This window comes from Agrilus planipennis, unplaced genomic scaffold (genome assembly GCF_000699045.2).
Source record: "Agrilus planipennis isolate EAB-ADULT unplaced genomic scaffold, Apla_2.0 scaffold25, whole genome shotgun sequence".
NCBI lineage: Eukaryota > Metazoa > Arthropoda > Insecta > Coleoptera > Buprestidae > Agrilus > Agrilus planipennis.
This window is the reverse complement of record NW_020439112.1, coordinates 1,416,373-1,441,641: the sequence shown is the minus strand read 5'-3', so window position 1 is coordinate 1,441,641 and position 25,269 is coordinate 1,416,373. Positions and strand designations below refer to the sequence as shown.

At 33.0% G+C, this 25,269-nt stretch overlaps 6 protein-coding genes across 9 annotated transcripts in view; 1 reads left to right on the top strand and 5 right to left on the bottom strand.

The window, feature by feature from the left end:
• Positions 1-1,780, bottom strand: part of LOC108738790 (CCR4-NOT transcription complex subunit 10-like) — a 14,111-nt gene extending 12,331 nt beyond the window's left edge. The window contains exon 1 of the mRNA XM_025977677.1: positions 1,716-1,780. The gene's annotated coding sequence lies outside the window, so the exon portion shown is untranslated. The remainder of the gene's footprint in view (positions 1-1,715) is intronic.
• Positions 692-1,774, bottom strand: LOC112905383 (CCR4-NOT transcription complex subunit 10-like). The gene is made up of 5 exons (XM_025977680.1): positions 1,587-1,774; positions 1,371-1,527; positions 1,177-1,318; positions 952-1,121; positions 692-883 (listed from the first exon to the last, which is right to left on the bottom strand). The coding sequence occupies exons 1-5, from the start codon at positions 1,670-1,672 to the stop codon at positions 713-715; spliced, it is 726 nt and encodes a 241-aa protein (XP_025833465.1). The 5' UTR covers positions 1,673-1,774; the 3' UTR covers positions 692-712.
• A 345-nt stretch (positions 1,781-2,125) lies between the features above and the next one.
• LOC108738821 (elongin-C) lies at positions 2,126-3,000 on the bottom strand. Of its 2 annotated transcripts, none has more exons than XM_018472420.1 (2): positions 2,794-3,000; positions 2,126-2,734 (listed from the first exon to the last, which is right to left on the bottom strand). In XM_018472420.1, exon 2 carries the CDS (start codon positions 2,665-2,667, stop codon positions 2,305-2,307), a length of 363 nt encoding a protein of 120 aa, XP_018327922.1. In that variant the 5' UTR covers positions 2,668-2,734; positions 2,794-3,000; the 3' UTR covers positions 2,126-2,304. The 2 variants fall into 2 exon arrangements, with proteins under 2 accessions (XP_018327922.1, XP_018327914.1); XM_018472412.2 differs by having other exon boundaries at positions 2,798-2,996.
• A 783-nt stretch (positions 3,001-3,783) lies between these two features.
• On the top strand, positions 3,784-6,358 carry LOC108739876 (solute carrier family 25 member 45-like). 3 transcript variants are annotated; one of them, XM_018473980.1, is made up of 4 exons: positions 3,784-4,064; positions 4,128-4,332; positions 5,110-5,213; positions 5,946-6,358. In XM_018473980.1, exons 1-4 carry the CDS (start codon positions 3,812-3,814, stop codon positions 6,200-6,202), a joined length of 819 nt encoding a protein of 272 aa, XP_018329482.1. In that variant the 5' UTR covers positions 3,784-3,811; the 3' UTR covers positions 6,203-6,358. The 3 variants fall into 3 exon arrangements, with proteins under 3 accessions (XP_018329482.1, XP_018329470.1, XP_018329478.1); XM_018473968.1 differs by lacking the exon at positions 5,110-5,213 and adding an exon at positions 4,718-4,833; XM_018473976.2 differs by having other exon boundaries at positions 5,576-6,037.
• A 3,944-nt stretch (positions 6,359-10,302) lies between these two features.
• Positions 10,303-11,938, bottom strand: LOC112903952 (serine/threonine-protein phosphatase 2A 56 kDa regulatory subunit epsilon isoform-like). The gene is made up of 3 exons (XM_025977627.1): positions 11,534-11,938; positions 10,743-10,972; positions 10,303-10,414 (listed from the first exon to the last, which is right to left on the bottom strand). Exons 1-3 carry the CDS (start codon positions 11,936-11,938, stop codon positions 10,303-10,305), a joined length of 747 nt encoding a protein of 248 aa, XP_025833412.1.
• A 3,135-nt stretch (positions 11,939-15,073) lies between these two features.
• LOC108739072 (serine/threonine-protein phosphatase 2A 56 kDa regulatory subunit epsilon isoform) lies at positions 15,074-25,218 on the bottom strand. The gene is made up of 7 exons (XM_025977644.1): positions 24,475-25,218; positions 20,237-20,433; positions 18,815-19,140; positions 16,912-17,305; positions 16,121-16,350; positions 15,636-15,792; positions 15,074-15,523 (listed from the first exon to the last, which is right to left on the bottom strand). Exons 1-6 carry the CDS (start codon positions 24,611-24,613, stop codon positions 15,681-15,683), a joined length of 1,398 nt encoding a protein of 465 aa, XP_025833429.1. The 5' UTR covers positions 24,614-25,218; the 3' UTR covers positions 15,074-15,523; positions 15,636-15,680.
• Positions 25,219-25,269: the final 51 nt, after the last annotated feature.

The window sequence follows — 25,269 nt, the reverse complement described above, 5'->3', positions numbered from 1 at the left end:
TGTACTTATCTTTTCTGTAGTTTTTACTTAATACAATCAATGTAAATTTTATCTAAATAATCCACTCCTGGTAATACTATTACAGTAATACAATTTATGTTATTTCAGGCCAGAAAAAGCGGAGCAATAATTTACCAGTTTCAGAGACAAGATGATTTAAGACAGCAAATCGACATGTTCTCTTTGCAAATGATTCATACTAAAGTGGAATTTAATGCTGCTGGCCTATTAGCCATCAACTATGCTTCAGTATTTTCAGTAAGTTCCTCTTTCGATCAATAAATACAAAAAAAATTTTATCTAACAAATAAAAATTTCCAATACGTGTTTAAGTTTAATTGTTAATAATTTGTTATAGATGTTGGGAGCATTTACAATGAATTTGATTATACTTATACAATTTTCTACTGAAAAGCAATATGCACTATGTCTAGAGGTACCTTTAGAGAATTATAAATAAACTATACCTAATCAAAAGAAGAAAGAACACTAGTAGTAGAGTAAACTAACAAACAAGAACTTTTACATCACTTAACTACAACAATTTATTTTCTGGTTAAAAATTTAATTATTTTATTTTAATTAAAATTCTGAAGAACAAACCACACAAAGTGGCCTTTTTCAAATATTAAATATAATTCACTATTATAAATGTGGAAAACTAGTTTACCAAAATTATTGTGATAGAATTTCTTGTTTGTTATACGAGTTATCACTTAAATGTTACATTAGAAATTTGAAACATACAATAACTCACCTTTGAATTTTGAAGAACTGCAACCTCCTTTTTGAAAGACTCTAGATTGTGATTCATCAAATAGCACCTGGCCTTGTAGACGGCCAATTTCTTCTTGAAAGATTCTTCCACTGGAGTTGTACTTTTCTGTTTAAAAAACAAGAAAAACACAAATGTAGATAAAAAATTCATATACAAACAAACAATAAATGTACTTTATCACTTTGTTCCTTTCCTACATTTTTCCCACCTTTCAGTTCTGTTACAGAGGTGTTAGTGAAATAATTCTCTAAATACACAAGCAAAGTCATTGCTTTATCAATTTGTTTCACAGAAAGTTGCAGTTCAACAAGTAACAACCCAACTTGTTTAGCCAATGTTTCATCTACAAAACAAGCAATAAGTATATTTTTTTATTTGACTGTTTGTTTAAATTGTACCCATTGGTTCAATAAATTTGTAAACCCTTTCCATAATTCGAAGTGTCTGTGTATATTGGTTATTGTGAAAATATACTACTGCTAAGTTAAAGTGTGCCACACAGTGGTCAACATCATCAAGTTTTTCGAGTCTGATACTAAACTAAAAGAATTGATTGTCTTAACTGCAAATAAGCTTTACATGAAATACTTACTTGGTTCAATAAATAGTTTAAATTCTTCTGAAAGGCTTCAGTTTTCTTTAGTTCTGATTTATAATATTCTGCAACAATTTTATTATGAGATACCTTAAAATCGAATGTTCTGTTTTCAAGTTTATTAATTTCTTGTAAGCAGTTGTTATAATTCCCCCTAAAATATTAATACGTTTTACTTTGGATGATTTATCTACTTTCAAAGTACTCTTTTACCTGTTAAATTCTAATAAAGCCGTTTCTGCAATTTCACATTCTTGTTGAGATACACTTCCCACATATTTCTCCTCTTTGTCAGTCATTTTAGCAATTTAAACTGAAATTATTATTAAAATACAATACTATTTTTTCGCCATTGTGTTTCTTACGTTCAAAAAAACGAGGTTAAGTAACTAATTGTAAGTAGTAATCATAGACAATAGATATACAAAGGGTAATAATGGTAGTATTATAGTGTCTAAACAATACCCAACAGAAATTTAAATTAAAATACAAATTAATAATTAACATTAATGAAATCACATCATTGAAATGTTAAAAAAGGAAAAAGTAGCTTTTAAATATAATCGCATCTAGCAACTTCGTTTTAAAGCACTTTAATTACAGCTTAAATTACACTATTATCCATGACAAAAATAACCTAGAAAATATAAAATAGAATTGTAAACAAAAGTTTTTAAAATTATCTTAATATTCTACAGCATTTTTCTTAAAAAAAGACCGTAATTTTAACATACAGTAAGGGATACTCATAATGAGCAACTGGTTCGGGTATTCTTTATTTACACTAAAATAAGCAAAACAATGTATTTAATATTTTTGTTGTCTTATCCTTCTTAAGCAATGACATTAAATTAGCCAGTTTTATGCTAATACAAAAAAAAATGATGAGATAACTGTTCCTGAAGCTGTGCTCAAAATTATTTGAAAAACATTAACAGTCTAAAAAATTAGCAGCCATCAGAAGTTCTAGAGCAATCTCTGGAGCTATAGGGAACTCTGGTATTTCTGTTGAACTATTTGTATAACGAACTTTATATGTGAAGTACATACATACTTTCTGGAGTACATGCGAAGGTATTTCCCTGAAGTTTACTTCATTTGCCTCATTTTCTGCAAACTGACCAGGACCACTTAACATTGCCTTAATTGTTCCTGAAGTAAGAGCATGTTCTCTCTTAATTATAAACTCATGTCCATCAGATGAAATGAGTTTAACATACATTGCGTCCGGTCCTTCACAACCACCAAACATTCTCTCTTTAGAATCGGACATATCTACCATATCAGTACTCATGATGACGAATGCGAAAGATGACTACCTTCTTCTGATAACTTTTGATTGGATAAATCTTTCTTTTCGTCTAAAATGTTATGTATTAAAACTTAAATACGGAATAATGTCATGAAATACGATATTTACCTACCTGTTACTGTTACAGGTACAGCGAAATAGTCACACAGTTTTATTTAAATGCTGTACTGCAGAACGTTATCGCGTCTCTATATTAATTACAACAAATATAGAGATACTTTATAAATAATCGATATGGAACAATTTTAACTGACTTTTCTGTCTTTGCTAATTAAAGATTGTTTAAGACCCTTTGTATATCTATTATCTATGGTTTAAGATTTCATCTATGTTTAAGATAATTGATCATAGATAGTCGTCTCTCAAAGTCAACCATAAATGAATATTCAACTTTATTTTAAGGTGCGTTCAAAAAAATGGAATCTCTAAGAAATGCAAGTTATTTGAGGCATTTCGTGATTACCGTAATTTTCCTGGTACATTATTTCCACATATTTAGAGGGCATATGGTAATTGTTATTTCTTATGTATATTTTTAAACGTACCACTGATGCTAAATAATTACTCTAGGGTTCCATTTTACCTCAATTTTAAAAATATTTGTTCCGGATTTCCCCTATTTAATAAAGATGAGTTTGAAGTGTAATTAATTATTATAGATAAAGTTATATACCAAATTAATTAATTATATTATTATTCATTTACACACTTTTTGTCGGTATAACACTTTTTCGATACCCCCGAATGTCGGGTTTGAGATGTCTGATTCCTGTTCCATTTAACCTTAATCTAAATCTTAAAAAAATAATAACGAAAAAACAAAAGCGAAATTTGCTTTAAAAACTTTTATGTTGCAAGAAAACGTAAACTCATGAGAACGTTTCTTTTTGTATTTCGCCGCACGTATTATATTATTATTATTAAATTTCCGTGGCAAATGATGGCGTGAATGGAAAAGCGTATGCTTTAGTGCACTATGTGTTTCCCCTACCCTAGTGTTCGTAGTCCTATCCCTCTTCTCNTAAGTCTTTTTATCTACACTTTTTTATACTAGTAATTAAGAAAATAAATAAATAGAAAATATATTTTAAATGCAGGGGTTGCGGGTATTCTTATTGGACACCCAATGGACACAATTAAAACCCGCCAACAGACTTTAAATTTAAGTGCATTACATACAATTACTGCAACTTTAAAGCATGAAGGTATTCGGGGATTTTATAAAGGCATGTTATCACCCCTTTTGACAATCGGACCTATTAATTCCCTATTTTTTGGAGTATACGGAAACGTACTTCAATTACTTCAACACAATGCAAATTCGGAAGGAAGAGTAGATTGGACCGATCCCTCTTGGAAAAAAAATGTATTTTTAGCGGGTATTTATAAACAATGTTACAATCCTCAATCGTTTATATATTTATTGCGATCAATTGCAATAGGTTGCGTTGGAGGTTTCGCACAATGTTTCATTATATGTCCGGTAGAACTAATAAAAATAGAACTACAACTTAACACTCAAGATTCGTTTGGAAAAAATAGTCATACCGAAATTCCACACAAAACTCCATGGAGTGTTACCAAATATATAGTACAACAAAGAGGAGTTCCTGGATTATTTAGAGGCTTTGTGCCAACAATGTGGAGGTAATATTTCAACAGTTACAATAAATGAATGACCTACTTTTACCTTATTACCGTAAAGTTATTAGTTTTAATACTTTTGTAATAATCACGAACTTTTCGAACGATTCAATTCATTTACATTATGTCATTATACTTTTCCAGTTCCGTTATATGGGTCAAAGAAGGTTATCTCACTTTTTTGTTGATAATTGAGGATTACTTTAGTTATTACATTATTAATTCTCAATAATCATACGAATACGCGAAAAATCACGTTATTAAATGCAACGCTTCGTTCTAGTGAATATACAGGGTGTCTTATAACATGGAGTCTACAAAAACAACGTCTAACATCCTGCATGATTGCTCATAAATAACTTTTCAAATGCATAATGCTTACTTACAGGGATATCATTCCTAGCGGTTGCTATTTTTTGGGTTATCAGGCAATTCTTGAAAGTCTCGAACAGCGCTTTCCACATTATCATTCCCTAAACGAAATGGTGTCGGGTGGTTTAACAGGTATAGGTTTCCAATTAATTTTAAAACAATAATCAAAACTAACACTGCGCACACCGCACAAAAATATGAGAACAGCACAAAATGTGACGCTTTTAAATAGCCGCCATCTTTTAACTGTCGTATTGTTGCAATAACAATTGTACAGTAGAAATTAAATGACACATAACCATAAGGTGTATACCCACAGATAATTTACTAACACAATAACAAAAGGGGAATACCCCAAATACAATTAATTTTGAAAAGTGGAAGATTTCTTCAGTTTTTCTTCTTCAGAGATATGATTAGTTCAATGATCTATATGCCATTGTATGAAAGTTACTTGATTTACCACAAATCTACGAGCATTTACCACATTGCATTTGCTGGGGGTTTAACAGGTACGTTATAATTTGTAAAATAATTTGTTTTGCAGCTAACGTTTTTTGACTGAAATAAAAAAAATGCCACATGACAAAATGACCCTTTAGGACAGGATTTCCTAACTTTTTACTAGTCACGGACCAATTACAAAATTTGAATTGTAAGAAAAGAAAACAAGGAAATTTAAAAGACAACAATCAGTTAATTAGTAAGAAAGTTGCTGCTTGTTTTAAAACTTTTTGCATGATTATTTAAATAATTAACATGGGCCTCATATGGTTAAGAAATCCTGCCTTAAAATCACCCATATATACGCGCCAGATTCTACCTCCACCATATACTATCTTGAAAATATACTAAACTTTTGAATAAAAATTAGGAGTTTTTTCTTGGGCGTGCGTATATCCTTTCGATGTAATAAAATCAAGGATTCAGGCAGATAATCCAACAAGGCTACAATACAGAGGCATGGTAGATTGCATCTGCAAACTGTACCAGCGAAAAGGCGTCACCGTTTTCTCAAGAGGACTTTCGGTGTGTTTATTACGCGCATTTCCTGTTAATGCAGTCACTTTCATAGGCTATGAAACAACTCTAACAATATTCCAAAAAATTAAGAAAGTTTCCACCACTTATTGATGTTGAATATCATAATCTAAACAACCACATCACGATACACCGGTTGACCTGTAGATTTGGGTACTACGTGACCATTTATAGTAAGATTTAAAAATCTTACAAAATTGTAGGTGTATTTTCGTGGGTTTTTGTGATCCCGTTTGATGTCGTCAAGTCCAGAATTCAAGCAGACAGTACGGTGAACCCGAAATATCACGGAATGATCGATTGTATGGTAAAGTCTTACCGCGAAGAAGGTGCTTCCATATTCGGCAAAGGTTTTACTGTGTGTATGGTGCGAGCTTTTCCGGTCAACGCTGCAATATTTTTCGCTTACGAAGTGGCAATCGAATTTATGCACAGTTTACACGGAAAAACAAAACACTAAAATGAAAATTGTATTGTAAGTTTAAGTAAAAATACTTATATACGCCTATGATTGGACTAATGATCTTTTAAAATATTTCTTTATGGCACATGCATTTGTATTGTAATAAGAATTGTGTGTAAAAATGTCTTTGTTTAATAAAGATGGTGGAATATGTATGGTAATTCAATCAATTTTTCTTAACTTCACTGTCTGTTAGAAATTAAATATGTTAAAAAGTAAGTTAATCTTCTGTGTGTAGAGCAACCTATCATCATAATAATCTTTTTTAAATGATTTTGCGTTAAAATGAATGGAAAGAAACTCATTTGAATCCAGTCTTTCCATTACTTTAAGTAATCAAGTTTTGGTAGTAAAAACTAATGCAACTTATCAACTATTACGATTCTCAAGATCGCCATTGTTATTTCAATAGGTATAACGAAACACAATAAAAAAAAAACTAATTAAAAGAAAGACGAGACGAAAAGACTTCTGTGTGGCACCAATGCTCTTTTTCAATCTACTGAAATACAGGACATTTTTAGATCATACATTTCTGTATAATTACTAAAATAAAATAATCAGAATGTGTTAAACACACATATCATAATCAATAGTGTTTCGGCACAAAATACTATTGCCATCACTTTGTATATTATTTTTAATTTTAGACAGGTAGTAGAATAGTTTTGTAGATATTTGTGTACAGTATCGTAGTGTTATAGTTATTGTATTGTATTATTGCAGGTAGTTAATCTTAAGTAGGTATGTAGGAACTCAGATTTAGGGAAATAAGCGTAAAAACCAACCATAAGTTTATGCCATCGACCATTGCACCCTTCAGGTAATTGTCATTACTATTTATAATTTTAAGTAAATAAGGTGTGAGCAGCTCTCACCCTGCTTTCATTCATTTGGAAGATAACATAAAAACCTAAATTTTGTACAGAAACAGAGTTCATTTTTGACCAGTTGAGACAGCAGTGCTCTAAAACAATTAATAATCAAAATAAGTCTGTTCTGCGACTAGCTGAGACAATTCCTCCCAAACATTAATTTAATTATAATAATTTGTAGGTTTGTGTAAATAAATAGTTTCTTCTGATCGTGTTTGTTTACTATAAACTTTGTGGTCCTTCGAGTTTTTAAGTGGTACAGCAGTACACCCGTTGTGGCAGCTTTTAACTATCCAACATAAAAAAACAAATAGTATGATAATAAACATTAAACCTTTGATAGTACTTTTTTTATCGTATTACACAGAATCAAGTGTATTGAATAATCCCCACTAAATCTGCGGATCTTCGTATTCTAAGGAATTGTAATAAACAAACCGTTTAAAATCTATTTTATATTGACACCTTAAATTTCTAGTTCAGTATATTTTTCAGAAAACAATAGAAATTTTAACAATATATTCATCATATATATCTACAAGATTTATAGTTTTCAGATATATTACATAACTTATAAAGAGAAAAAGGGTAGGCCGACATGGGGCCCAACTATTCGCGCTACATGTCGTAATTAAACGTACAAACGTCGGACTAAATCGCGCCTCAAACCTCAACTGTGAACCTCCCAACACGTAACACAATATCACAAGGGTATCACAAACTACGCGACTTCATTTGCTATTACATATTTTCATGGTCTGGCAACAAAAATATTTACTGTAGTGTTAAAAAAAACCACAATGCACAGTGGATGTTAATTTTACTAATAGTACACGACCCATTAAAATCCGACGATTATAATGTAATAATTATATCATACGAGATAAAACACCATCTACAACACTATAATTCGAAATTGTTTAAGAAAAACATTTTTTTTTTATATAAAAACGAGCGTTACGTGATTTAGCCCGACAACGTAAAACAACAGGGTATAACTAGTAATTTGAGCTGTCGTATTAATTGTAAATGAATGCTTTTTTCCATATTTATTTAATAGTTTATTCATATTGTTGTTGTTGTTGTTGTTGCTTTTCGCCGTAATAATTTACTACCTAAAACACAACTTGTTATCTTTTAATATATTATCATTATCATAATTATATATAAAGCTTCTACATAAACAAAATAGTGCTTCTATAAAAATTTAGTAGGGTGGCACCATTGTATGTATACAAAATTCTGGAGGCCCCGTCGACTGTACTAAACTAGTCACTCTACAAGAGTGATAACTGCTCCTAACTGTCGCTCCTTTTCACCTTCAGTTATAAAGAAACAAACAAAAAATAACCCCAGTGTTCAAACAAAACACGTTCGCCTTCGTTCATTATGACTGTACTACAGATCGAATTTTGTCAACAAACTGAAATAACGTTCCGAAACTTACAATACAATGAAGAATAAACCCGCTGAAATCACAAAAAATTGTTTTCGAAAAGGAGTCGTCAGTCGTTTTTAAGCCCAAAGAACACGACCATCATGCTATATATATGTATATTTATATCGGTTAGTTCAAAGAGCAGGAATACGAAACAAGTTTTAGTGTCACGAAGCAGGCGACTCGGTCCTCCCTGTACAAGTATAGATTAAAATCTCACACACTCTTCCGAAGAAACAAGTACATACAAAGTAATTCATTATTACGGAAAAATAATAAGTTAGAAGTAACAAATTTAAACAAGCGTTCGACAACTTGAAACCGATCCGCCAGCGTAGGGTGATTAATTAATCAATTAAGAATTACTCTAAGTCCATTGAAAAATTCCCAACTGCCCTTCGCTATAAATAAATAATTCCAAACAAACAAACACAGAGGAAAAATCATTGTGAAGTTCTTTTAGAATAATGAATAATTTTTTGGCAGTCACAAAATTGTTCGATGGTCCGACAACATAAAATACAAACAAAGAAAAATTAGACACTTTAGGCTGGTACAAGTTACTCACACATAATCTAATAAGTTTATCTACACAAATCGTTATCTCTTTGTTTTCTGTCTCTATAACAGAACAGCTCCTGATAAGCGCGTAATTGCAGCAGCGGTGGTGACCTTTTTTATCATTCTTTACAGGTAACTGTACAGCAGCTGTCGAAGAATGGTGGGGGAGCATCGTCCGTCGGTAGCAGTGAGACGGCGCATGCGTTCACACCACACCATACACACACACGCACGCGCACACACAACCACACACAGAGGAGGATTATGGCGCAGCTGTGAGCGTGCCTTAATAAGTCGGTTGGTAATAGGTTACGTGATTGGTCGAACTTTAATAACGCTAACGCTAATGGACATAATAATATGCACTACTACTGGTCGGACAGCGTTTGCCCTTTGCCGTTTGTTCTCAATTTATTGTAGAAGCGGACAGTTATTAAAATTAAAATAATACAATTGTTTTGAACGACGACAGTCAAATAATTTTTCATCTCTTTTCATTTGTTGATGAGATGCACGTAAAACTGTTTTGTACGTAAAAATTAAAAAAATTTATTCGACAGTTAAAAATGGAAACAAATCAGAAACATAATTATGCTACTACAGTCAAAAAGACACGAAACGTTCAACAGAAAATTATTTGTATGTAATAATAAAATAAAACAAAGGTCGTGTTAAAGAGTTACCAATGGATTCCTTTTTTATTATTTTTTATAAAATTATATGTTGTCAAAAAGCGCGTGAGAATGTAATAATTATTATTATTATTAATATATTTGCCAGCTAACCGATGTCGTGTAAACACTGTCTTAGCGAGTGATCGATTTATATGAGCGAGACGGGATAGCGAAAGGGGAGCACAGAAAAAAAGTGAGAAACGAATTAAAGGAACGGGGAGACGAAAACGAGTGAATGAGCGAGTGAGTGTGAGGAGGGGAACGAGGATGTGGTAGCGGCAGCGGCGAACCATCATGATGTCTGAACACTAACAGTAACCACCTTAACTATTTACAGTAGACCAGCTAAGTTATAGCACACGTTTACCAACCAATGTCCTCTTCCTTCATAGCTAAACACGTCACCAAACGGGAACAACGGAAGAGGGGGAGAAAAAACCGATTAGTAAAAATAAAAAACATTTGCAACCATTAAAAATGTACGTATATAACACAATAACTCACCAACAAAGAGCCATGAATGGGTAAGGTAGTAGAAGCTAAGCGGTATCACTTTTTACTGTTAGCAGGACTATTAGCGATGGCCTTTTTGTTATGATTTATTTCTAGTTCGGCAAGCTTCTTCCAGAGCTCATCCCTTTCCTTTTCTCGCTTTTTCTCCCTATAAAAGTTCATTTTAGAAAAGCAATACGAAAAGAGGGAAGCGTGTATCGGGTATCTCAACATTCCGAAATTAGTAGAAGATCGAAGTACAATAAAAACTGAAAACTTAAACTTATTTCGTCTATTGTTAAATCAGGTGGCTCATCAAGTAGTCTCCGTGTCTCTAACAGACCTTTGTGATTGCAAATTCTTTCTCATTGACTCTGTCTCATTAAGTTACATCTTTCGTCTCTTGCAAAAGTTTAACTTATAACTAATTTTACTCTCTACGCCGCTTACAATGCCTCACTTCAAAATGTTAAAATAAAAATTTGTGTGGTACTTACTTTTGCCTTTCAGCCTTATAGCTGGCTGTCAATTCATCAAATAATTTCGAGTTCATTTCCATGAACGTCTTAAGCACATTATAGACTAGTGCGACTATGGTTTGGTTCCAGTGTTCTTTCGAAATACGATACAGGGCCGGGAACATGATCGGCATAATCATGTGATTGTTCTCTTCCATCAATGACATGATGTACTCGTTGTTCCAAAAATACAAAGCCCGTTCAGCCACCTGTTTACAAAACAAGATATTACAATATGATAATAATACACTATTGTCAAAAAGCATCATTCAAAACAGTTATTTTTGTTAAGAGCGATAGATATTGATCCCAGATTCCTCACAACTAACCCATTACAGGATTTTTTAATAGTAAATTATCACTAAAATACCTTCGCCAAAATATTTAAAAGCATACTACAATTAATAGGTAACAACAAAAGCAAATATTTTTTGCAAATGAAAAAGGTAATACTAAATTTACTAGATTCTAACCTGTTAAACAAATATGTTCAAAAAACCAGAAAAAAATAAGCAATCATCTAGTATGCACAAAATCGTCGAAGCCAAAGATAGAAAAAATTTGAGTTGTTAAAAAAATTAATGTTATTCTTGATAAATAACGAAACATGTAAACAGAAACTTGTCGTTAAATATCACTTATAAGTACCTTAAAAATTACAATAAAAATAGCAAAATAAAATAAGAGAGAAATAAATTATTTCTTTAAAATAAATAAAAAATTAAACGTTAATATACGTATCTTAAGATACAAATAATGACAAGACTCACCTGAAAGTGCGGACTGGAGACACACCTGGCGATTTGCCGAAAGAGCGGTTCTTGGATTCGCGTGAATTGCGACGGTTCTATAACGTCCAGCACCTCCTCGATCTCGCCCAAAAACATCACTTCCTTTTGGCTGCACGTTTTCGGCCAGAACTTGAGTAGACCTTTAACCACCGGTTCGGTCAGCGTCGGGTCCTTCTCCAAGAACTGGACCACGCAATAGGCTAGCTGCGCGTGGTACAGCGACAGGCACTTAACCTTGTGCAGGGGGATGAGCACCTTCACCAGGAACTGCTTGTGTTCCGCCTTCAACGGCAACGCGAAGCCGTTTATTATCGAGCCAAGGATCTCGAGCAGCTCCCCAACGCCGTTGAAGTGTTCAGTCTCGTATATAAACCTATGTAACATCATAAATATTCATTATTTGATATCGATTACACATATACAACTTTTACATTACAATTACCATTTAAAAAATTTTTTTGAATAGTTAAATGTTTTTTTATACTTCGATTGTACAAATATATATTTTCTTAGATTTAACAATTAAACATTACATACAAATTTCAAAGATACGGAAAGAATACTATTTTTATTTTCATAGTTTTAACCATAACCAAAAAGCATGATGTTTANGAGTGAAAAGTGTTTCATTTATCAATAATATCATTGGTATTGGGGGAAGAATTGTGAATATATATTATTATATTCCATTAAAGCAATTCTACTGGTCCCAATAAATAAATAAATAATAAACAGATATTCTCATCATCGATCCCATCTAGTTTTGCAATAAAAACATTTTTTTAAGACTCTTAAAACAAATGCGAACAAATCTATTATTCAGATAGGATATCATAATAAACTGAATTGGGATGATTAAGATACCATTATCGACGCTCTAAGGGATTAATGTAAAAATAAAATAATATGTCTGTAGAAATTTATGAAAATTTATACACAAGCAACCACTGAGACCTTGTACAACATGAACAACTTTGTTATGAGCACTTCTTATTGTAAAAAAACACGTTGAAAAACCAAACAGGACTTTACCCTTCTTACATAAAAAATTGGCTTTACTTAATCACTTTCAAAACAGGACTGCGAAATTTTCATTTCTTTAAATCGATCTCTTAATTAAGGTACGATCGTTTAAAGATTGCCCTTTCCGAATATAAAATTTCCCAGCTGATCTTTTTTACCTATCACACCTTAATTAAAAAGTCGATTTAAAAAAAAAATAACTCGCAACGCTACCTTCGCCTTAGCAAGTTTTAAAGGCAATTATTGAAGAACTCACCTAAGAAATATATTATTAATTTGTTTTCGTATAAAAGCCCGAAGGCCCAGAAATTTCCCGTAGATACGATGCAGTACGGTCTTGAGGAAATCGCGTTCGCGTGGATCCTCAGAATCGAACAGCTCCAGCAGCTGCAGGACGAACTTCTGGTCAATCACCCGTTTGCCGATGGTTGGCTGGAAGTCGGAGCTCTCCAGGAAGCGCAGAAAGAACTCGTAGACGAGCTGCAGGTGCGGCCAGCTCGCTTCCAGCGTTGGATCGTCTTCTTCTGGATCAAAATCAGGATTCTCACTTGGTGGCAACGTGCGAAAAAGATTCGCCGATATCTATGGCAGAAAATAATAAAATATTAGGTAATTATTATTTATTTAAAAATAATACACTGACTCCAAATTAAGCTTCTACGTGATTGCATCAATTTTGACGGGACATTAAACAATCATGAGAAGGTTGTCAGGAGTGACCCAAGCTGCTTTTTTAAATTGTTTATTGGTTATAACAACTGTATTTATCATAAACAATTAAACAATTAGAAACAGCCACATGCAGACAGCGCCAGTAATAAGATACATTTCTTTCATTTAATTTTTATGTACTATAAATTACCTTAAGATAATGAGCAAAAATTTGTTGTTGTTACACCCTCGNAATGAATGCTTTTTTCCATATTTATTTAATAGTTTATTCATATTGTTGTTGTTGTTGTTGTTGCTTTTCGCCGTAATAATTTACTACCTAAAACACAACTTGTTATCTTTTAATATATTATCATTATCATAATTATATATAAAGCTTCTACATAAACAAAATAGTGCTTCTATAAAAATTTAGTAGGGTGGCACCATTGTATGTATACAAAATTCTGGAGGCCCCGTCGACTGTACTAAACTAGTCACTCTACAAGAGTGATAACTGCTCCTAACTGTCGCTCCTTTTCACCTTCAGTTATAAAGAAACAAACAAAAAATAACCCCAGTGTTCAAACAAAACACGTTCGCCTTCGTTCATTATGACTGTACTACAGATCGAATTTTGTCAACAAACTGAAATAACGTTCCGAAACTTACAATACAATGAAGAATAAACCCGCTGAAATCACAAAAAATTGTTTTCGAAAAGGAGTCGTCAGTCGTTTTTAAGCCCAAAGAACACGACCATCATGCTATATATATGTATATTTATATCGGTTAGTTCAAAGAGCAGGAATACGAAACAAGTTTTAGTGTCACGAAGCAGGCGACTCGGTCCTCCCTGTACAAGTATAGATTAAAATCTCACACACTCTTCCGAAGAAACAAGTACATACAAAGTAATTCATTATTACGGAAAAATAATAAGTTAGAAGTAACAAATTTAAACAAGCGTTCGACAACTTGAAACCGATCCGCCAGCGTAGGGTGATTAATTAATCAATTAAGAATTACTCTAAGTCCATTGAAAAATTCCCAACTGCCCTTCGCTATAAATAAATAATTCCAAACAAACAAACACAGAGGAAAAATCATTGTGAAGTTCTTTTAGAATAATGAGTAATTTTTTGGCAGTCACAAAATTGTTCGATGGTCCGACAACATAAAAAACAAACAAAGAAAAATTAGACACTTTAGGCTGGTACAAGTTACTCACACATAATCTAATAAGTTTATCTACACAAATCGTTATCTCTTTGTTTTCTGTCTCTATAACAGAACAGCTCCTGATAAGCGCGTAATTGCAGCAGCGGTGGTGACCTTTTTTATCATTCTTTACAGGTAACTGTACAGCAGCTGTCGAAGAATGGTGGGGGAGCATCGTCCGTCGGTAGCAGTGAGACGGCGCATGCGTTCACACCACACCATACACACACACGCACGCGCACACACAACCACACACAGAGGAGGATTATGGCGCAGCTGTGAGCGTGCCTTAATAAGTCGGTTGGTAATAGGTTACGTGATTGGTCGAACTTTAATAACGCTAACGCTAATGGACATAATAATATGCACTACTACTGGTCGGACAGCGTTTGCCCTTTGCCGTTTGTTCTCAATTTATTGTAGAAGCGGACAGTTATTAAAATTAAAATAATACAATTGTTTTGAACGACGACAGTCAAATAATTTTTCATCTCTTTTCATTTGTTGATGAGATGCACGTAAAACTGTTTTGTACGTAAAAATTAAAAAAATTTATTCGACAGTTAAAAATGGAAACAAATCAGAAACATAATTATGCTACTACAGTCAAAAAGACACGAAACGTTCAACAGAAAAATTATTTATTTGTATGTAATAATAAAATAAAACAAAGGTCGTGTTAAAGAGTTACCAATGGATTCCTTTTTTATTATTTTTTATAAAATTATATGTTGTCAAAAAGCGCGTGAGAATGTAATAATTATTATTATTATTAATATATTTGCCAGCTAACCGATGTCGTGTAAACACTGTCTTAGCGAGTGATCGATTTATATGAGCGAGACGGGATAGCGAAAGGGGAGCACAGAAAAAAAGTGAGAAACGAATTAAAGGAACGGGGAGACGAAAACGAGTGAATGAGCGAGTGAGTGTGAGGAGGGGAACGAGGATGTGGTAGCGGCAGCGGCGAACCATCATGATGTCTGAACACTAACAGTAACCACCTTAACTATTTACAGTAGACCAGCTAAGTTATAGCACACGTTTACCAACCAATGTCCTCTTCCTTCATAGCTAAACACGTCACCAAACGGGAACAACGGAAGAGGGGGAGAAAAAACCGATTAGTAAAAATAAAAAACATTTGCAACCATTAAAAATGTACGTATATAACACAATAACTCACCAACAAAGAGCCATGAATGGGTAAGGTAGTAGAAGCTAAGCGGTATCACTTTTTACTGTTAGCAGGACTATTAGCGATGGCCTTTTTGTTATGATTTATTTCTAGTTCGGCAAGCTTCTTCCAGAGCTCATCCCTTTCCTTTTCTCGCTTTTTCTCCCTATAAAAGTTCATTTTAGAAAAGCAATACGAAAAGAGGGAAGCGTGTATCGGGTATCTCAACATTCCGAAATTAGTAGAAGATCGAAGTACAATAAAAACTGAAAACTTAAACTTATTTCGTCTATTGTTAAATCAGGTGGCTCATCAAGTAGTCTCCGTGTCTCTAACAGACCTTTGTGATTGCAAATTCTTTCTCATTGACTCTGTCTCATTAAGTTATATCTTTCGTCTCTTGCAAAAGTTTAACTTATAACTAATTTTACTCTCAACGCCGCTTACAATGCCTCACTTCAAAATGTTAAAATAAAAATTTGTGTGGTACTTACTTTTGCCTTTCAGCCTTATAGCTGGCTGTCAATTCATCAAATAATTTCGAGTTCATTTCCATGAACGTCTTAAGCACATTATAGACTAGTGCGACTATGGTTTGGTTCCAGTGTTCTTTCGAAATACGATACAGGGCCGGGAACATGATCGGCATAATCATGTGATTGTTCTCTTCCATCAATGACATGATGTACTCGTTGTTCCAAAAATACAAAGCCCGTTCAGCCACCTGTTTACAAAACAAGATATTACAATATGATAATAATACACTATTGTCAAAAAGCATCATTCAAAACAGTTATTTTTGTTAAGAGCGATAGATATTGATCCCAGATTCCTCACAACTAACCCATTACAGGATTTTTTAATAGTAAATTATCACTAAAATACCTTCGCCAAAATATTTAAAAGCATACTACAATTAATAGGTAACAACAAAAGCAAATATTTTTTGCAAATGAAAAAGGTAATACTAAATTTACTAGATTCTAACCTGTTAAACAAATATGTTCAAAAAACCAGAAAAAAATAAGCAATCATCTAGTATGCACAAAATCGTCGAAGCCAAAGATAGAAAAAATTTGAGTTGTTAAAAAAATTAATGTTATTCTTGATAAATAACGAAACATGTAAACAGAAACTTGTCGTTAAATATCACTTATAAGTACCTTAAAAATTACAATAAAAATAGCAAAATAAAATAAGAGAGAAATAAATTATTTCTTTAAAATAAATAAAAAATTAAACGTTAATATACGTATCTTAAGATACAAATAATGACAAGACTCACCTGAAAGTGCGGACTGGAGACACACCTGGCGATTTGCCGAAAGAGCGGTTCTTGGATTCGCGTGAATTGCGACGGTTCTATAACGTCCAGCACCTCCTCGATCTCGCCCAAAAACATCACTTCCTTTTGGCTGCACGTTTTCGGCCAGAACTTGAGTAGACCTTTAACCACCGGTTCGGTCAGCGTCGGGTCCTTCTCCAAGAACTGGACCACGCAATAGGCTAGCTGCGCGTGGTACAGCGACAGGCACTTAACCTTGTGCAGGGGGATGAGCACCTTCACCAGGAACTGCTTGTGTTCCGCCTTCAACGGCAACGCGAAGCCGTTTATTATCGAGCCAAGGATCTCGAGCAGCTCCCCAACGCCGTTGAAGTGTTCAGTCTCGTATATAAACCTATGTAACATCATAAATATTCATTATTTGATATCGATTACACATATACAACTTTTACATTACAATTACCATTTAAAAAATTTTTTTGAATAGTTAAATGTTTTTTTATACTTCGATTGTACAAATATATATTTTCTTAGATTTAACAATTAAACATTACATACAAATTTCAAAGATACGGAAAGNAAAGTGATAAATAATAATTCAATAAAATATAAACACACTATATATTTTTAACTAGTACAATAAAATCTGTTAACTGTGTTAGATGCCATCTGAACAACCGAAATCGAAACATTTCAATGAAATATTAAGTAACTCCGATAGATGACAGTAATTGAGCGTTACAGAATGGCACTGTAAGTTAAATTGATTCTTTACTATCTAAATAAATGTTTCTTTACCATTTTAATAATTTCCGGATATACAGGTTCGGTTAGAACTCCTCGACCGCCTGTGATATAATCTACAAGCTCATTCAGGGTGCACCTTTTCACCTCTTTGCCCTTGAGATCAGCGACAGGATCCATAAAATCAAATGGTACACAACACTGTCGCAATTTCCTAATAAAAAGTTCTTCTTGCTCTGCCGCCGGAACATCTGCAAGCACAAAAACACAACATTCTCATTTTCTGTATGTCTGTTTGTTTGAAATAAATATACATAAAAATGGCTTTAGGAAGATAAGCATGGGTAGGATGCCCCCGCACAGATTGTATTGTTTTTTCTTAGTTTCAAACGTTTAAACGTCCTAATATGAACATAAAATTGAAATGTAAAAAAATTATTAAAAACAATGGCCTATGCGATTCCATCACTCTTGGGTCATTTTTCCAAAATTCACTTACATAGTGTAATAAATAGTTAATGGATCTCTTTGTGCCTCTTTAAGTCTTGTGATGATTGAATATCAAAGTTTACGTTCTCAGAGTTTCAATCGGCAGGGTGATAATAAATTTAGTATCAACGTCTAATTAAATTATTGAACAGCCACGCACGTTTGGTTGCAGACATTCATAGTAACAAACATAAAGATTCTTTTCGTAAGCAGAAAAGTAAAAGGTGCATTACTCCTATGTTTATTTTATTTATCCACGTTTATCCATCTAAGGGATTAATGTAAAAATAAAATAATATGTCTGTAGAAATTTATGAAAATTTATACACAAGCAACCACTGAGACCTTGTACAACATGAACAACTTTGTTATGAGCACTTCTTATTGTAAAAAAACACGTTGAAAAACCAAACAGGACTTTACCCTTCTTACATAAAAAATTGGCTTTACTTAATCACTTTCAAAACAGGACTGCGAAATTTTCATTTCTTTAAATCGATCTCTTAATTAAGGTACGATCGTTTAAAGATTGCCCTTTCCGAATATAAAATTTCCCAGCTGATCTTTTTTACCTATCACACCTTAATTAAAAAGTCGATTTAAAAAAAAAATAACTCGCAACGCTACCTTCGCCTTAGCAAGTTTTAAAGGCAATTATTGAAGAACTCACCTAAGAAATATATTATTAATTTGTTTTCGTATAAAAGCCCGAAGGCCCAGAAATTTCCCGTAGATACGATGCAGTACGGTCTTGAGGAAATCGCGTTCGCGTGGATCCTCAGAATCGAACAGCTCCAGCAGCTGCAGGACGAACTTCTGGTCAATCACCCGTTTGCCGATGGTTGGCTGGAAGTCGGAGCTCTCCAGGAAGCGCAGAAAGAACTCGTAGACGAGCTGCAGGTGCGGCCAGCTCGCTTCCAGCGTTGGATCGTCTTCTTCTGGATCAAAATCAGGATTCTCACTTGGTGGCAACGTGCGAAAAAGATTCGCCGATATCTATGGCAGAAAATAATAAAATATTAGGTAATTATTATTTATTTAAAAATAATACACTGACTCCAAATTAAGCTTCTACGTGATTGCATCAATTTTGACGGGACATTAAACAATCATGAGAAGGTTGTCAGGAGTGACCCAAGCTGCTTTTTTAAATTGTTTATTGGTTATAACAACTGTATTTATCATAAACAATTAAACAATTAGAAACAGCCACATGCAGACAGCGCCAGTAATAAGATACATTTCTTTCATTTAATTTTTATGTACTATAAATTACCTTAAGATAATGAGCAAAAATTTGTTGTTGTTACACCCTCGTAACAGCAGCAAATTTTGACGTAATTTATAATGAATAAAAATTAAAAGAATTTTTCATTAATATTTAGTATAAACACTATTGGTATGTCTCATATGGTATTAACATTTTTCTCATTTCTAATTTTCCATAAATATAATTTACTGAAAACAAGAATAAAGTTCTGTTTACATTCTATTTATACATATACTGCTATTTATTTGATTTCTATTTTTCATTTTTTTAGCAATGTATTTTGAACGAATATTTGGCGAACTATTAGTGACTAAATTTACACTAACACTACTATAATAATTGACAAAAAATGTACACCTAATTAAATAATATGCACGATTAAAAAGGAAAATAGCGAAACGATAGTTTGTATTTAAATCTTTTACCAGAAATTAAACATTAAGTAAGGTATATGTACTCAGCAAAAACGCTAAATCAGAATAAATATTAACGCAAGTTATTTTATACTATTTATACAAAACTATAGCCAACAAAACCAAAATCCCTATTATTATTACAATGTGAACAAAGAGCGTTTTTATCACAGCAAATATTTGATATTAAAAAAGTGATAAATAATAATTCAATAAAATATAAACACACTATATATTTTTAACTAGTACAATAAAATCTGTTAACTGTGTTAGATGCCATCTGAACAACCGAAATCGAAACATTTCAATGAAATATTAAGTAACTCCGATAGATGACAGTAATTGAGCGTTACAGAATGGCACTGTAAGTTAAATTGATTCTTTACTATCTAAATAAATGTTTCTTTACCATTTTAATAATTTCCGGATATACAGGTTCGGTTAGAACTCCTCGACCGCCTGTGATATAATCTACAAGCTCATTCAGGGTGCACCTTTTCACCTCTTTGCCCTTGAGATCAGCGACAGGATCCATAAAATCAAATGGTACACAACACTGTCGCAATTTCCTAATAAAAAGTTCTTCTTGCTCTGCCGCCGGAACATCTGCAAGCACAAAAACACAACATTCTCATTTTCTGTATGTCTGTTTGTTTGAAATAAATATACATAAAAATGGCTTTAGGAAGATAAGCATGGGTAGGATGCCCCCGCACAGATTGTATTGTTTTTTCTTAGTTTCAAACGTTTAAACGTCCTAATATGAACATAAAATTGAAATGTAAAAAAATTATTAAAAACAATGGCCTATGCGATTCCATCACTCTTGGGTCATTTTTCCAAAATTCACTTACATAGTGTAATAAATAGTTAATGGATCTCTTTGTGCCTCTTTAAGTCTTGTGATGATTGAATATCAAAGTTTACGTTCTCAGAGTTTCAATCGGCAGGGTGATAATAAATTTAGTATCAACGTCTAATTAAATTATTGAACAGCCACGCACGTTTGGTTGCAGACATTCATAGTAACAAACATAAAGATTCTTTTCGTAAGCAGAAAAGTAAAAGGTGCATTACTCCTATGTTTATTTTATTTATCCACGTTTATCCAATTTACTTGAAAAAAAAAAACAGTTAAATCTACAAAGAAAAAAAGAAATTTCGGACATTCAAAAATCAAATTAATTCCCAATATTAATCGGACTGTTTTAGCGCAATTATTTATTTATAGCATTAATACTGATTGAAATAATATATCATTAAAAGTATGGGGGTAACATATTGTATATATGTATGTATATGTATATAATGTCCTTAAAACGGCCAGATTGAGAGAAACCAATACGAAACACCCTGTATATTTCAACTTCCCCCATCTACTCATTGATATGTCTCTCGATTGTTTTATTTTTTAAAGAGATTAAAAGTGAAAAGATATTTTTCAAGGCAGCAAAAAAAAGGAAATCAGAAAATACGAATAAATTAGGTACAGAAATGCAGGTGATTTCAGTAACAATTTCATCTCGTTTTCGTTCTACATGGATACAGATCAACCCCTTGAGTCCTAGCCCTGATGAAACTTTTTGCCAGCAGTCGATACTTTAACTAAACCGTACGTCACCTGTTCTAAGCCAGTCCTTCCTCAAGGGAAAGTGCATTAACCTCTGCGGTAGAACGAAAAAAAATCTGATACGAGTAATCATCTCAAATCCATAACGTAAAATACTTGGTATTAATACAACAGAAGAAAATACATAACTTTTGCGAGTGAAAGCAGTTCTAAAATATTTTTTCACCACTTCTACTTAAATATTGAAATGTTAAAACTTTCAAGAACATTAGGGAGAGACGAAGTGTCTTAACACGAAAAACAGCAGAAAATTATATCTGTTGATATAAAACACAAACAATTCTTGGAATAGTAAAACTTTCTTTATAAAATTTTCAACAGTGTCCATCATATCTGGCATTAAGTTTACATTGTATTTTTTATAAAAAAGTTTTCGGCTTATATAAAACAATTACAATATCATTCGGGTCTGTTAGTAATTATTGCGAAACTGATTACAGTAGGTAAAGAGAAAATTAATGTTTGGGCAAAAAAATTAATTGCCAAAATCCACTTCATATTTTTATCAAATAGACTTTTCATATATTATATCTAATTCTTTATCAGGAGCTCTAAATAAACAAAATGGAAACCAAAAAAATATATCATATTACAAATTTGTTTTAATATTAATAATCCTAGACAAATACACTTTCTTGCTAACATTACATGTTTATTAAATATTATCGGAATTAACAGAATGGTTTAATTATGTAAAAATGGGGGGGGGGTGAATGTTTTGATAAGTACACCCTTTACTATAGGGATGCAACCTATCAGTCTTTAGCAGTCACTGATCGAAACTGATCGTAAAAACTACTGCAACAAGTACATTCTTTACTTGAAGCATGCCTATGACAGAGGGCAGGAAAAGACCTCAAGGTGAGTAGGGGGAGGCAGGTTATCAACCATAAACCAACATACACAAAATAACATTACCTAGGCTGGATTGTATGGTAAGTAATGGTTACGTTCGGTTCTCAATTCATCAATATAGTCTAGTGTTGGATTTAATTATACCTTTATATGTTATTAATATTTTTTTAAATCTGGCATATTTTCAAAAATTTCGTGAACATGTATAATATACAAAGTGTTTATTAACTTTAACCCTTTCGGTTGATATATTTTTAAACGGCTACAACCGTAAATGGACCTCTCTATTTTATTTCATGAAACACTACGAATTTGTTTCGCCATGAACTTACACGTACAAGTATGAAAAGATTATATCTGTCCGACGATCAGCACGTGAAAGAGGGAGAAATCAATAAACTGCCTCTGGAATAAACCGAACAAAACGTAAACGGAAAACGCTACGGAAGATAAACGAGGGGGAGGATGTTTTATCAAATTCTGACCGTTAAAAATCAGCGATGACGAAAATAAATTAATATAATTAATAATTAAATATTAAATGTGTAATAAAAAAAAAATTAAACAGGCTTTCGTACTATAACGAATACTTTAGGATAAGCAGTAATCTAAACAGTATATAAAGAATTTAGGTAGGCACGTCCAAAAAAAGTACATAATTATTACAAATTAATGGTTTTTGTAGCATTTTATATAAATAGGGTAGCACGTCTATGTATGTTACATTGAATAAAATTTAATGTAGATATGTAAATTTTCGTTTTAGATAATAATTTTTGTAATTAACACGATAGCGCTGTTTATTTCACAGTCACAAAATACAATTTTAATTAAAAATCAACTTAAAACAACATGGGTAATTGATGAGTAATGGGGGAGAAAGCAGGTCAGAGTAAAGAAGACCTTATAGAACAATAAACAAGTGTTTTGAGTAGGGGTGAAGTTGTGGAGGCGCAGTTGAAGTTATGAAATGGTGATTTTACAGATCAAGGGACCCACGCTTTGAGGGGGTGAGGGGTGGGAACGACCTTGTAGAACACTAAACAAGTATTTTTAAGTGGGAGGTACGTGACGGCGTAGGGGGTTGAAGTGAAAATTTGACATGATAAATGAGGCAACCGTCAGTCGAAGGGTGGGAGGAGGAGGAGGGATGATGACGCAGCGACAAAAGGCAGAGACGTGGAGACGAAAAAAAGAAGTGTTGTAGTGTTATATAATGCCTCCCCCTCCCAGCAAGAATCCCATTATTTGCACAATTACCAAAACATGAACGGTTAGAACACTTATTATATTAGTATCATAATAATAAAAGCGAAAGTGCATAATTCGCTATAGGTAGAAACTAATAAAACAACATAAGTGGATAATATATGTAGTCCCAACTTTAGTTTTTTCGCGATAGATAATAGTATTTAATTAAATGATATGTATATGTATGTAAAAGTGTAACGATACTTATACAAATTACAGACGATGAAAAATAACCCTCATTGGATAAGTTTATATCAATAATAAGTAATTAAATGTCTTATGAATGAATACTGGTTTTTAAATCTTTTTTTAAACTGAGAAGGAGGAGTCTATCTATCCATCCTCTCTACCTAATACTATATCGTCAGCTGTACCAATTTTGTTTTACTTTCTTGACACGTTTGATATAAGCTCACCTTATGCTCGGGAATTATGAACGGGTAAATTCAATATTTTTAGCGAAGACGCATGAAACAGCAAATATTATTTGACCTTGTTCATTTTCGTCAGGCAAAAATGGCATCTTGGAGGAGGTACACACTGATACACGCAACACACATACATGTTACACACATACCAAACGCTTGGTGTGTAGGTACTTACTAGAGATATAAGACTACAAACGCGGTTGATTTTTAAAAACACAACATATTTGCAACATTATTACATAACATTAATAAATCACCTGTGTATGTATTAATTTGTGGGCATAAAGGTTGCGGAAATAGGCGACAGAAATATATGCAAATAAACCAAACAGACGTCATAAAGGTTAATCGGCACAACAGACAACTTATCGGGCTTCTGAATATATACAATAGGCTATAAAACATTAATATTTAAATCGTCAGATATTTGCGCCACGATTGCGTTAATGAAATTGTTGTTTACATGTGAATTAGCAGACTTACCTTTTAAAAGAGGTAACTGCTGCAGTTCTACATCTTGAGAATTACGATACCTAGAGCTTCCCTGCGACTTCTTAGTCTTTTTCTTAAGGGAGCGTTTTGCGAAGGGGTCAATTCTATCGACGAACGCAGTCGTCGACATGGTTTTTAAAAAATTTACCACAATCACTATTATTATTTACACTGTAATCGCACTCGATTGCCGACCACTTCTGTACATTTCCCGACCTGCCTTTCGAAATTACAATAACCTTTGTCAAAGCACGATAATGTAAAATTTCATAAATGACATTGTTATTCGGATTCCTAAAATCGTCGTCTTCAAGGTGTGCCTCTTGAGTCTTTTAGTTAAGTCGTAAACGCCCAAAACACTCAGCCCGGTAATTCTCAACTTTCCGTTTTGTCAAAAATTTGTAGCGGACGAAAAATACCAATAAAACGAACGATTTAAAATTGTAAATATCAGCTCGTAGACACAAATCAATTGCTCACTTGCACTATACTGGTAAACCAACGAACTGTCTAGTATTTTCACCCGCCATCAGCTGGTTACAACGCCATAAATCCTGCATTGTAGAGTTTAATACAAACATTTAAACAAAAACAAAACATTTACGACATTAAAAAATATATTTCTTGCACGTGTGTGATATTTAAACTCGCGTATTATTTACGTTTAAACGTTTTTCACGATAATTTTCTCACACTATCCGACCTGATGCCGTAAGTACCTAGGGCTGAAAATAGATGGGGGATACTTCCTAGTCAATTGAGCAAATGAAATACAAAGTTATTACA

Excerpts from the sequence above, each read along its gene's own strand:
- LOC112905383 (XM_025977680.1), bottom strand. The coding sequence starts at position 1,672 with ATGACTGACAAAGAGGAGAAATATGTGGGAAGTGTATCTCAACAAGAA. Across the intron at positions 1,528-1,586 it reads GCTTTATTAGAATTTAACAG|GGGGAATTATAACAACTGCT; the intron begins GTAAAAGAGTAC and ends TTAATATTTTAG. Across the intron at positions 1,122-1,176 it reads CAAATTTATTGAACCAATGG|ATGAAACATTGGCTAAACAA; the intron begins GTACAATTTAAA and ends CTTGTTTTGTAG.
- LOC108738821 (XM_018472420.1), bottom strand. The coding sequence starts at position 2,667 with ATGAGTACTGATATGGTAGATATGTCCGATTCTAAAGAGAGAATGTTT.
- LOC108739876 (XM_018473968.1), top strand. The coding sequence starts at position 3,812 with ATGGACACAATTAAAACCCGCCAACAGACTTTAAATTTAAGTGCATTA. Across the intron at positions 4,333-4,717 it reads TTTGTGCCAACAATGTGGAG|GGATATCATTCCTAGCGGTT; the intron begins GTAATATTTCAA and ends GCTTACTTACAG. Across the intron at positions 4,834-5,945 it reads GGTGTCGGGTGGTTTAACAG|GTGTATTTTCGTGGGTTTTT; the intron begins GTATAGGTTTCC and ends ACAAAATTGTAG.
- LOC112903952 (XM_025977627.1), bottom strand. The coding sequence starts at position 11,938 with ATGTTACATAGGTTTATATACGAGACTGAACACTTCAACGGCGTTGGG. Across the intron at positions 10,973-11,533 it reads TCTCCAGTCCGCACTTTCAG|GTGGCTGAACGGGCTTTGTA; the intron begins GTGAGTCTTGTC and ends TTTTGTAAACAG. Across the intron at positions 10,415-10,742 it reads TATAAGGCTGAAAGGCAAAA|GGAGAAAAAGCGAGAAAAGG; the intron begins GTAAGTACCACA and ends GAACTTTTATAG.
- LOC108739072 (XM_025977644.1), bottom strand. The coding sequence starts at position 24,613 with ATGTCGACGACTGCGTTCGTCGATAGAATTGACCCCTTCGCAAAACGC. Across the intron at positions 17,306-18,814 it reads ATTAATAATATATTTCTTAG|GTTTATATACGAGACTGAAC; the intron begins GTGAGTTCTTCA and ends GATGTTACATAG. Across the intron at positions 15,793-16,120 it reads TATAAGGCTGAAAGGCAAAA|GGAGAAAAAGCGAGAAAAGG; the intron begins GTAAGTACCACA and ends GAACTTTTATAG.